This window comes from Salvelinus namaycush, chromosome 8, assembly GCF_016432855.1.
Source record: "Salvelinus namaycush isolate Seneca chromosome 8, SaNama_1.0, whole genome shotgun sequence".
NCBI classification, from domain to species: domain Eukaryota; kingdom Metazoa; phylum Chordata; class Actinopteri; order Salmoniformes; family Salmonidae; genus Salvelinus; species Salvelinus namaycush.
Genome location: NC_052314.1, coordinates 8,235,602 through 8,248,656, shown reverse-complemented (window position 1 = coordinate 8,248,656; position 13,055 = coordinate 8,235,602). Strand labels below are relative to the sequence as shown.

The 13,055-nt window shown below is 42.5% G+C and overlaps 2 protein-coding genes across 2 annotated transcripts in view; one reads left to right on the top strand and one right to left on the bottom strand.

Moving 5' to 3' along the window:
- Positions 1 to 13,055, top strand: part of slc15a5 (solute carrier family 15 member 5) — a 39,690-nt gene that overhangs the window by 4,898 nt on the left and 21,737 nt on the right. The window lies entirely within an intron of this gene.
- On the bottom strand, positions 343 to 11,785 carry LOC120052360 (E3 ubiquitin/ISG15 ligase TRIM25-like). Its single transcript, XM_038999217.1, has 6 exons — positions 10,985 to 11,785; positions 9,767 to 9,862; positions 9,409 to 9,654; positions 9,162 to 9,315; positions 8,174 to 8,233; positions 343 to 1,341 (listed from the first exon to the last, which is right to left on the bottom strand). The coding sequence occupies exons 1-6, from the start codon at positions 11,558 to 11,560 to the stop codon at positions 809 to 811; spliced, it is 1,665 nt and encodes a 554-aa protein (XP_038855145.1). The 5' UTR covers positions 11,561 to 11,785; the 3' UTR covers positions 343 to 808.

Sequence of the window (13,055 nt, the reverse complement as noted above, 5' to 3'; positions counted from 1 at the left end):
CCTTTTACTTGAAAGAGGAGTATCCCATAGCTAGATAGCATTAGCTATAAATTATCGTTCAGTTTGGTCTCCTAAAACGAGATTCTAATCTCGTTCTTGGTACCACTTAGGACCAAAACATTACCTCATCCAATGGCATATATCAATTGTCAATTCCAGATACCCCCATCTCAAATACACCCCCTCCTGGACAAGCTCAGAAAAGACAGTGAGTCTCTTAGGTCATATACTAGGTCAAGATAAGGGCAACCTCAGAGGGGACATACAATAGTTACAGACACATTCCCATAAGAAGACAAGCCTCCATTCTGTCCTCCTCCCCTTCTGATATTCTTCATAGCATCACAAGGTTTAACAGATACATTGACATATGAAGACAAGCCTGACCTCTCCCCTCTCTGGGCCCCAAGTGACTAAGCCTTAGCTGAGAAGGGATAACTGCCAACAGTATAGTCCAAAAGAAGACATTCTAATGACAAGAATAAGATAAAACATCTTATTTATCTATGTTACCTAACTAATTCTGATTCAGCCACGACACTACTAATATAGACGAGCTGAAATTAAAATGGAATAAAAAATCGAAATAAATAAAATTGTATTTGTCACATGCGCCATGAAATGCTTACAAACCCTTAACCAAAATATCGGCACTCCTTTTTTAACAGTGCAATGCTTTTTACAAAAGGATCTGGCACAGCATATTTAACAAAAATAAAGTGAGTAGAAATGCCAGTAGAGCAAGCCTAGGGTTGCTGTACCAGGACCATAACATGTTAGGAGGGGTTTGAGTGTTGTTAGAGCATTGTCATACTGGCAGGTGGCATATCTTTAGAGATGATCCTAAATCAACTCCAAACCCAGGATAGAGGGGCTGAGTGAATGTGGTCTGGACTCTGTGGAGGAGGGTCATTGTGTCAGAGACACTGTAGAAGGACAGAGTACCTGCCTTGTGGTCCAGGTACACTCCTACTCTGGAGGCGCGGGGGACAGGGATGTTGGTTTTGTAGTTATTATTGTGCCAGAATGAACAACTGGAGGGAGAGCAGACCAAACTCCAGGACTGATCATTGTGTCCAAAACAACAGTCATTGCCCCAACCTTTCCTGCTGATCCCTCTGTATGAGACTGCCACATCAACGATCCCCCCGCTCCACTCTACCTCCCAGTAGCAGGTTTCAGACAGACCCTCTTTGCACAGAGCCTGGTGATAGTAAGTAAACCTGTCTAGATGGTCTGAATAGGCCTGGGCCTTGTCACTCCATGCTATCTCCTTGTTTCTGTTCGACAGAGAGAGAGTTGCACATGCTGTGTTGGGATCCACTTCCATGGTGCGATAGTCTGCAAAAGAGGTCGTAAATCATACTAGGTCAGTGCTGTGTGTGTGTGTGGGGAGGCGGGGGTGTGTGCATGAGTGAGAGAGAGATGGGAGGAGGCAAAGAGTGCAAAAGAGAGGGAAAGGCGGTAGTGAAAAAAGAATGGGTGCGTAGCAATATTGTGGGCATCGAGAAACAAGGCGGTGATTGGAGATTAAGAAGAACAGAGGCTACGGAGAGAGAGGTTGAGATGGAGGAAGCAGAAGTGTTTGAAGATGAGTGGACAATAGTGAATTCCAAGAATGGAACAAAAGGGGCAAAAATTGATTCTGATGAATCGTTGCTTGTTGGAGTAAGTTTTTGGATAAGGATGTTTCTTTGGGAAACCCTTTTGAAGTCACAAGGATGGTGAAGAAGGCACTGAGAAAAGTAGATGCTGTCAAAGTAACCAGGAGTGGTATGGTGTTGATATCATGTTTAACAAAATAACAAAAGGAGTGTGCATTGTGGCTTGCATAATTATTGACTCATGAAGTGGACAGCTGGGAGTTGGGCCGGTACCGAAAGGTAGCTAGTTCTAATCTCCGCCAACTAGGTGAAAAATCTGACAATGTGCCCTTGAGCAAGGCACTTAACCCTAATTGCTCCTGTAAGTCGCTCTGGATAAGAGCGTCTGCTAAATTAGGAAAAATGTAAGGATCAGAGCCTTTTTTACAATTTTCGCCTAAAATGACATACCCAAATCTAACTGCCTGTATCTTGGGACCTGAAGCAAGGATATGCATATTCTTGACACCATTTGAAAATAAACACTTTGAAGTTTGTGGAAATGTGAAAGTAATGTAGGCGAATATCACATTAGATCTGGTAAAAGATAATACAATGAAAAAAACTTTTTTGTTGTGTGTTTTTTTCATCATCTTTGAGATTTAAGAGAAAGGCCACCATGTATTATTGCAATCTAGGCACAATTTAGATTTTGGCCACTAGATGGCAGCAGTGTATGTGCAAAGCTTTAGACTGATCCAATGAACCATTGCATTACTGTTCAAAATGTTGTATCAAGTCTGCCCAAATGTGCCTAATTGCTTTATTGATACAATTGCAATTACATACTTGTGCACTCTCCTCAAACAATAGCATGGTATTATTTCACTGTAATAGCTACTGTAAATTGGACAGCGCAGTTAGATTAACAAGAATGTAAGCTTTCTGCCAAATAAGACATGTCTATGTCCTGGGAAATGTTCTTGTTACTTACAATGTCATGCTAATCACATTAGCTCACGTTAGCTCAACCGCGTTAGCGACGACACCAATCCCATAGAGGATAAAAAGAGGCCACAGTGCTGAACCAGTTGCAAATGTTATACGTCAATCAAGTGATCTTGATACACGTATTGGATTTTGTAGCATTTATAGCCACAGTTATTAATTGTACTGCATAAGTGTCCAAGAAGCTGGACATCATTATATCTGAAGCTGAGAAGTTTTTTGGGGCCTCCAAGACTTCACGGCTTAAGCACTGCAAGGAGTACTGTCGCCAGGAAATGTCCTTCTGAGCCTGTGTAGGGATCTGATTAGAATGTTGTTAGAAAAGCATGCTGATTTAGTTTAATTGCATTTTCGTTATTGATAGTTTGTATATATATTAAGTACCAGTCAAAGGTTTGGACACACCTACTCATTCAAGGGTTTTTCTTTTTTTTAAACTATTTTCTACATTGTAGAATAATAGTGAACACATCAAAACTATGAAATAACACATATGGAATCATGTAGTAACCAAAAAAGTGTTATCACAAATCAAAATATATTTGATATTCTTCAAAATAGCCACCCTTTGCCATGATGACAGTTTTGCACACGCTTGGCTTTCTCTCAACCAGCTTCACCTGGAATGCTTTTCCAAGGAGTTCCCACATATGCTGAGCACTTGTTGGCTGCTTTTCCTTCACTCTGCGGTCCAACTCATCCCAAACCATCTCAATTGGGTTGAGGTCGGGGGATTGTGGAGGCCAGGTCATCTGATGCAGCACTCCATCACCCTCCTGCTTGGTTAAAACTTCTTGCTGATCAATGGCATGCTAGCGTCCCATCTGGCCAACATCCGGTGAAATTGCAGAGTGTGAAATTCAAAAATGCAACATTCGTAATATTAAGCATTCATGAAAATACAAGTGTTATACATCAGTTAAAAGCTTAAATAGCCCTTACACAGCCTGGAGGTGTGCTGGGTCATTGTCCTGTTGAAGACAAATGATAGTCCCACTAAGCGCAAACCAGATGGGATGGCGTATCGCTGCAGAATGCTGTGGTAGCCATGCTGGTTTAGTATGCCTTGAATTCGAAATAAATCACTGACAGTGTCACCAGCAAAGCACCATCACACCTCCTCCTCCATCCTTCACTGTGGGAACCACACATGCGGAGATAATCTGTTCACCTACTCTGCGTCTCACAAAGACATGGCGGTTGGAACCAAATATCTCAAATTTGGACTTTTATTTATTTATTTTATTTCACCTTTATTTAACCAGGTAGGGAAGTTGAGAACAAGTTCTCATTTACAATTGCGACATGGCCAAGAGAAAGCAAAGCAGTTCGACACATACAACAACACAGAGTTACACATGGAGTAAAACAAAAACATACAGTCAATAATAAAGTACAAAAATAAGTCTATATACAATGTGAGCAAATGAGGTGAGATAAGGGAGGTAAAGGCAAAAAAAGGCCATGGTGGCGATGTAAATACAATATAGCAAGTAAAACACTGGAAGATAGATTTGTAGATTTGCAGTGGAAGAATGTACAAAGTAGAAATAGAAATAATGGGGTGCAAAAGAGCTAAATAAATAAATACAGTAGGGGAAGAGGTAGTTGTTTGGGCTAAATTATAGATGGGCTATGTATAGGTGCAGTAATCTGTGAGCTGCTCTGACAGCTGGTGCTTAAAGCTAGTGAGGGAGATAAGTGTTTCCAGTTCCAGAGATTTTTGTAGTTCGTTCCAGTCATTGGCAGCAGAGAACTGGAAGGAGAGGCGGCCAAAGGAGGAATTGGTTTTGGGGGTGACCAGAGAGAAATACCTGCTGGAGCACGTGCTACAGGTGGGTGCTGCTATGGTGACCAGCGAGCTGAGATAAGGGGGACTTTACCTAGCAGGGTCTTGTAGATGACCTGGAGCCAGTGGGTTTTGCAACGAGTATGAAGTGAGGGCCAGCCAACGAGAGCGTACAGGTCGCAGTGGTGGGTAGTATATGGGGCTTTGGTGACAAAACGGATGGCACTGTGATAGACTGCATCCAATTTATTGAGTAGGGTATTGGAGGCTATTTTGTAAATGACATCGCCGAAGTCAAGGATCGGTAGGATGGTCAGTTTTACGAGGGTATGTTTGGCAGCATGAGTGAAGGATGCTTTGTTGCGAAATAGGAAGCCAATTCTAGATTTAACTTTGGATTGGAGCTGTTTGATGTGATTCTGGGAGGAGAGTTTACAGTCTAACCAGACACCTAGGTATTTGTAGTTGTCCACATATTCTAAGCCAGAACCGTCCAGAGTAGTGATGCTGGACGGGCGGGCAGGTGCAGGCAGCGATCGGTTGAAGAGCATGCATTTAGTTTTACTTGTATTTAAGAGCAGTTGGAGAGTTGTATGGCTTTGAAGCTCGTCTGGAGGGTTGTTAACACAGTGTCCAAAGAAGGGCCAGAAGTATACAGAATGGTGTCGTCTGCATAGAGGTGGATCAGAGACTCACCAGCAGCAAGAGCGACATCATTGATGTATACAGAGAAGAGAGTCGGCCCAAGAATTGAACCCTGTGGCACCCCCATAGAGACTGCCAGAGGCCCGGACAACAGGCCCTCCGATTTGACACACTGAACTCTATCAGAGAAGTAGTTGGTGAACCAGGCGAGGCAATCGTTTGAGGAACCAAGGCTGTCGAGTCTGCCGATGAGGATGTGGTGATTGACAGAGTCGAAAGCCTTGGCCAGGTCAATGAATACGGCTGCACAGTATTGTTTCTTATCGATGGCGGTTAAGATATCATTTAGGACCTTGAGCGTGGCTAAGGTGCACCCATGACCAGCTCTGAAACCAGATTGCATAGCGGAGAAGGTGTGGTGGGATTCGAAATGGTCGGTAATCTGTTTGTTGACTTGGTTTTCGAAGACCTTAGAAAGGCAGGGTAGGATAGATATAGGTCTGTAGCTGTTTGGGTCAAGAGTGTCAAGAGTGTTTGAAGAGGGGGATAACCGCAGCTGCTTTCCAATCTTTGGGAATCTCAGACGACACGAAAGAGAGGTTGAAAAGGCTAGTAATAGGGGTGGCAACAATTTCAGCAGATAGTTTTAGAAAGAAAGGGTCCAGATTATCTAGCCCGGCTGATTTGTAAGGGTCCAGATTTTGCAGCTCTTTCAGAACATCAGCTGACTGTATTTGGGAGAAAGAGAAATGGGGAAGGCGTGGGCGAGTAGCAGAGGGGAGGGCAGTGCTGTTGACCGGGGTAGGGGTAGCCAGGTGGAAAGCATGGCCAGCCGTAGAAAAATGCTTATTGAAATTCTCAATTATAGTGGATTTATCGGTGGTGACAGAGTTTCCTATCCTCAGTGCAGTGGGCAGCTGGGAGGAGGTGTTCTTATTCTCCATGGACTTTACAGTGTCCCAGAACTTTTTTGAGTTTGTGTTGCAGGAAGCAAATTTCTGCTTGAAAAAGCTAGCCTTGGCTTTTCTAACTGCCTGTGTATATTGGTTTCTAACTTCCCTGAAAAGTTGCATATCACGGGGGTTGTTCGATGCTAATGCAGAATGCCATAGGATGTTTTTGTGTTGGTTAAGGGTAGTCGGGTCTGGAGCGAACCAAGGGCTATATCTGTTCCTGGTTCTAAATTTCTTGAATGGGGCATGCTTATTTAAGATGGTGAGGAAGGCATTTAAAAAAAATAGACAGGCATCCTCTACTGATGGGATGAGGTCAATATCCTTCCAGGATACCCGGGCCAGGTCGATTAGAAAGGCCTGCTCGCTGAAGTGTTTCAGGGAGCGTTTGACAGTGATGAGTGGAGGTCGTTTGATCGCCGACCCATTACGGATGCAGGCAATGAGGCAGTGATCGCTGAGATCTTGGTTGAAAACAGCAGAGGTGTATTTAGAGGGCAAGTTGGTTAGGATGATATCTATGAGGGTGCCCGTGTTTACGGCTTTGCGGTGGTACCTGGTAGGTTCATTGATAATTTGTGTGAGATTGAGGGCATCAAGCTTAGATTGTAGGATGGCTGGGGTGTTAAGCATGTCCCAGTTTAGATCACCTAACAGCACGAGCTCTGAAGATAGATGGGTGGCAATCAGTTCACATATGGTGTCCAGAGCACAGCTGGGGGCAGAGGGTGGTCTATAGCAGGCGGCAACGGTGAGAGACTTGTGTTTAGAGAGGTGGATTTTTAAAAGTAGAAGTTCAAATTGTTTGGGTACAGACCTGGATAGTAGGACGGAACTCTGCAGGCTATCTCTGCAGTAGATTGCAACACCGCCCCCTTTGGTCGTTCTATCTTGTCTGAAAATGTTGTAGTTGTAGTATGGGGATGAGGTAGGTAGATTGGGTGGGCTATTTACAGATGGACTATGTACAGCTGCAGCGATCGGTTAGCTGCTCAGATAGCTGATGTTTAAAGTAGGTGAGGGAAATATAAGTCTCCAACTTCAGCGATTTTTGCAATTCGCTCCAGTCACTGGCAGCAGAGAACTGGAAGGAAAGGCGGCCAAATGAGGTGTTGGCTTTGGGGATGATCAGTGAGATATACCTGCTGGAACGTGTGCTACGGGTGGGTGTTATCGTGACCAGTGAACTGAGATAAGGTGGAGCTTTACCTAGCATAGACTTATAGATGACCTGGAGCCAGTGGGTCTAGCGACGAATATGTAGCGAGGGCCAGCCGACTAGAGCATACAGGTCGCAGTGGTGGGTGGTATAAGGTGATTTGGTAACAAAACGGATGGCACTGTGATAGACTGCATCCAGTTTGCTGAGTAGAGTATTGGAAGCTATTTTGTAGAAGACATCGCCAAAGTCGAGGATCGGTAGGATAGTCAGTTTTACTAGGGTAAGTTTGGCAGCGTGAATGAAGGAGGCTTTGTTGCGAAATAGAAAGCCGATTCTAGATTTGATTTTGGATTGGAGCTGTTTAATATGAGTCTGCAAGGAAAGTTAGTCTAACCAGACACCTAGGTATTTATAGTTGTCCACATATTCTAGGTCAGAACCGACTCATCACAGTTGATGTTGAGATGTGTCTGTTACTTGAACTCTGAAGCATTTATTTGGGCTGCAATTTCTGAGGCTGGTAACTCTAATGAACTTATCCTCTGCAGCAGAGGTAACTCTGGGTCTTCCTTTCCTGGGGCGGTCCTCATGAGAGCCAGTTTCATCATGCGTTTGTTTTTTTTGACTGCACTTGATTGACTGACCTTCCTGTCTTAAGGTAATGATGGACTGTCGTTTCTCTTTGCTTATTTGAGCTGTTCTTGCCATAATATGGATTTGGTCTTTTACCAAATAGGGCTATCTTCTGTATACCACCCCTACATTGTCACAACACAACTGATTGGCTCAAACGCATTAATAAATTCCACAAATTAACATTTAACAAGGCACACGTGTTAAATAAAATGCATTCCAGGTGACTACCTCATGAATTAAAGAAAAACCCTTGAATGAGTGGGTGTGTCCCTCAATATTTCATTTTTTGGGAGCTTTATTATCCAGCCGCACAGTAGGTGGCGGAATGCACATGTAATTGTTGCGAACACCATTATACCGAAGAAGAGCGCCAGAGGCAAAAATAATTATTACTCACTTTTCAAAAATCCACTTCTCGTGCTGTACTCTTGCACAGGTGGTGAAGATGGATTTGTCACTGTGAAGACAGATAGAGTTAGAGTCATTCACAAAACTTTTACCTTAGAATTACAAAACTCTTATTACTTTAACCAGAAACGTACCAAGAGAAAGTTCAAACATTATGTATTACTTCTCACTGCAATTCAACCACCTTAATAATGATTTTATGATTTTTTCACTTGACATACCATATGTATAAATTATAATGAACCTAAATATATTGAAATAAATTCATTAGGCCCTATTCTATGTATTTCACATGACTGGGAATTACAGAGATAATGCATATGTTGTTCACAGACACAGTATCTCTGTGCATTCAAATTGCCATCGATAAAATGCAATTGTGTTCATTGTCGGTAGTTTATGCCTGCCCATACCATAACACCACCGCCACCATGGGGCACTCTGTTCACAACATTGACATCAGCAAACCGCTTGGCCACACAACACCATACATGTGGTTGTGAGGCTGGTTGGATGTACTGCTAAATTCTCTAAAACGCTGTTGGAGGTAGCTTATGGTAGAGAAATTAACATTAAATTCTCTGGCAACAGCTCTGGTGGACATTCCTGCAGTCAATATGCCAATTACAGTCCCTCAAAACTTGAGACATCTGTGGCATTGTGTTGTGTGAGAAAACTGCACATTTTAGAGTGGCCTTTTATTGTCCCCAGCACAAGGTGCACCTGTGTAATGATCATGCTGTTTAATCAGCTTCTTGATATGCCACACCTGTCAGTTGGATGGATTATCTTGGAAAAGGAGAAATGCTCACTAACAGGGATGTAAACAAAGTTTTGCACAACATTTGAGATAAATAATCTATTTTTGATGGAACATTTCTGGGATCTTTTATTTTAGCTCATGAAACATGGGACCAACACTTGACATGTTGCGTTTATATTTTGGTTCAATGTAGATAAGATTCTACTAGCCATACACATTTTTTTTTCAAGACAACTCAAGATCTTGTCGGTTTCCTCCTTGCATGTATTTTCCATTCGCTCTTTCTGTTCAGAGACAAATTTCTTCACTGCTTCCAAACTGCTAGGAAATGCCTTTGGTCCAGGAGGGTCACAGAGAGAATCGATACTCTGAAAATAAATTCAGAATGAATTGAGTCAAGGACTTCTGGAGCTCAAACAGAATTCACTGACAACATTGTCTAAGACAGAGAGTAACGTTACCTGGAGGAAATGGATGTGATCCTCTGTGTGTGACAGCTGCTCCAGCTCAGAATCTCTCCTCTTTAACTCAGAAACCTCCTGCTCCAGTTGCTTCAGAAGTCCTTCAGCCTGACTCACTCCAGCCGTCTCCTGGGCCTTGATCTGCTCCTTCACCTCAGAACGCTTTCTCTCAATGGAGCGGATATATGAAAGGACGTGCATGGTACACATTCTCTCAAAGTCATCCACGGCTACCCATGAAGACTCCTGTTAAGACAGAAAAACACAGCTCTCACCAGGACTGTTCCTCTTGGCTCCCCAAACCCAGAGCCCCAGAACCATTGACACCCACATCATTTGAACCTTGATTTAAACTCACCTTAATGGCATCTACAGCCTGTCTCAGCTCCTGCACCTCCTTCTCTCTCCTCTGGGCTCTCTGCTTCCCTTCCTCCTGTGTTTCTCCCAACTGTTGCTGCTCAAAAACACATTACATACTTTACTAGTAGAAACTCTGCCATACCAAACATCACATAACATATTTTACTAATATAAACTCTGCCTTACCAAAAGGACATCTCTTTGAGAGTTCAGCATACTTATTTAAGTTGTCTACATGTTGGGGTGGTTTCCCAGACACGGATCAAGTCTAATCCTGGACTAAACAGTATGCTGGGGTGGTTTCCCAGACACGGATCAAGCCTAATCCCGGACTAAACAGTATGCTGGGGTGGTTTCCCAGACACGGATCAAGCCTAATCCTGGACTAAACAGCATGTTGGGGTGGTTTCCCAGACACAGATCAAGCCTAACCTGGACTAAACAGCATGTTGGGGTGGTTTCCCAGACACAGATCAAGCCTAACCTGGACAGCATTTTATATTGAGAATCTCTATTTAAGTTGCACTATGGAGAAATCGCTCAGCCGTTTCCTGGTTGCTAAAACTCTAATAGTTCGCCTAATTTTAAGTGACAAAATAAGCAAGTATAGTGTAGAGAGTCATTGTACAATCTAAACCACTGAGAAATATATTTTCCATCACCAAAAATATTGTTGTTTCAGCTGTTTGAAGCTGGTGAACAAAACCGAAAGTAAAATAATTTAAGAACGGGAAGCATAGAAATAGCGCACATAGAACATATGTACTGCTTCTTAGACTTGCTTTCAAGTAGAATGACAGACCTATAACTCACATTTCTATGTTAATTTGGTCAGGTGCCCAAAAAGTTACATATTGCCACTTTATGCTTGTTTTTAGTCCAGGACTAGGTTTAATTGGTGTCTGGGAAACACACCCTTAATGTTTTAGTGAGGGCTGGAGAGATGGACCTGCCTGGGTTACGTTGCACTTGCTACTCTATAATGATGGATATTACATTGAAGGCATGCTAATAGATTCTAGTTTTTGGCCTGGGTTATGTTGCACTTGCTACTCTATAATGGTGGATATTACATTGAAGGTATGCTAATAGATTCCATTTTTTGTTGGATCGGTTGACATTAATGTCATGTGGTTTGATCCGTCCAATAATGATGCAATTCTTTATGTAAACAAGTATACTGCATATAATGGGAGAGTAATATTCAGCATATTACCTGTTTCTCAGTCCTCTCTGCTGCAGCTGACACTGTATCATGGCCTTTATGTTCATCCATCACACACAGCAGACAGATACACTTCTGATCGGTACGACAGTAAACCTCCAGCAGTTTGTCATGATGAGGGCAAATCTTCTCCTGTAGATCTGTCACTGCATTGACAAGCTTATGCTTCTTTAGTGGGGGCACATAGTAGTGAGGCTGGAGATGAGTCTCACAGTAAGAGGTCAGACACACCAGACAGGACTTGACAGCTTTGAGTTTTTTCCTAGTGCAGACATCACACTCCACATATTCAGGTTTAGCATAACAGTGTGCAGGAGTGGTACCTTGGAAATCTGCCATTTTCAAATTCTCCAACACTTCCGCCAGCACGGTGTTTCTCTTCAGAGTAGGCCTTGGAGTGAAGGTCTGTCTGCACTGTGGACATCTGTAGACACCTTTCAGAACATCCTGATCCCAGCTTTCTTTAATACAGCCCATACAGTAACTGTGTCCACAGGCAGTAGTCACCGGATCCTGCAGTAGATCCAGACAGATGGAGCAACAGAACAGTTCCTGATTGTCAGCCATTTTGGTGCTTTCACCCGAAAGTTGAGCAACAGTTTGTCAGATTATTTTCTGTTTCATTGAGGGAGTGGCTTCCTACTGGGCTGTGAAACTCTGTGTCTACAGAGGATGTGGTTTGGATGGAAGTCAAACTAAGATGACGTTGCATACAGCTGTGTCTGAAGGGAAAAGTAACAGGATCCTTCCGTAGATCCAGACAGATGGAGCAACATAACATTTCTAGATTGTCGGCTATTTTGGTGCTTTCTCCTGTAGGTTAAGCAATGGCAGTGTCAAATATGACTTTCTGTTTCATTGAGCTCTATACCAGAGGACAGGGAGTGTCTTCCTACTTGACTGTGTACTCTGTATCTACAGGAGGTGTGGTTTCTTTGATAAGGAAATGTAACAGTGTTGGGTAATAGGCAGATATTTATGCCAGTGTTTATGTTACATATTTGAATTTTAATTACTTAGGTCACTTGAATTATGCTGGGCTGAACTACACAACTGTAATTTGTATTTTCAAAATTCTAAATACTTTTCGATAATATTTTTTTTTTTTATCGCGGTTCACACCTTGTGAACCCTTTCACCCTGCAATGGTATCAGAAGTCTGATAGAACTATGGTGTGATAAGAGCGTCTGCTAAATGAACTAAATATAAATGTATATGTAATTTTTTATAAATACTTTGTTGAGGGAAAATATAGTTGATATGATTGTGATATGTTACGTTAGCAGTCATGGTGGACACACACACACACACACACAGATGGGCAGTATTTCTGTTACATGTATTTGAAATATGTATATTGTAACTTTAATTACACTGAACTACACTCCAATGTAATTTGTATTTTCAAGCTCGAAAATCCAAGCCCCTTGGGTGCTGCCATGGAGTTACATTAGAAGTGCCCATCCAAGAAGGCTCCAAATCTTAGCTAGCAGGCTATCAGTCATCATGAATCAAGTCAACAAACTACTGGCAAATCCTTTTTAATCCTTGTCATATGAAGAGAAATAATGTAGAGAAAAACGTATCGGTGCTCACCGACCACTGGACATAAACATTTCCACAACAAGTTGGAAATCGCAAATTCAACAATAAGTGGTTTGGAAGGAGTCAGTGGCTAACTGCAGTCAGTGGCTAACTGCAAGCATTGCAAAGCAATCACTAGGCTGCTATTCAGTGGAGTGGGTGTGTGGTACAAATCTTGGTTTAAGGGACTCTTTTCCAAGCTTAAAAGGATAAACATTCAACATTGGCCATGCTGTCAATCCAGCATGACTTCTGCCACACTCAAAACAACCTGAAACTCAGAACTGTGAAATCTGATTTCAGTAAGTTCAAGACAACTGGTAACTCTGAAAAAAAAATATCTCTGACATGGCAAATAGATTTTTGAACGGTCATACAACTCGGAATTGCAAGTCGGGAACTTGGGACTCTTTCTAGAGCGCCGACATGAAGATCACTGACGTCATCATGATTCAAACTTGTTTTTTCCCCCCAGAG

Excerpts from the sequence above, each read along its gene's own strand:
- LOC120052360 (XM_038999217.1), bottom strand. The coding sequence starts at position 11,560 with ATGGCTGACAATCAGGAACTGTTCTGTTGCTCCATCTGTCTGGATCTA. Across the intron at positions 9,655-9,766 it reads AGGCTGTAGATGCCATTAAG|GAGTCTTCATGGGTAGCCGT; the intron begins GTGAGTTTAAAT and ends CTGTCTTAACAG. Across the intron at positions 1,342-8,173 it reads GAGAAGTGGATTTTTGAAAA|ACTATCGCACCATGGAAGTG; the intron begins GTGAGTAATAAT and ends CCTCTTTTGCAG.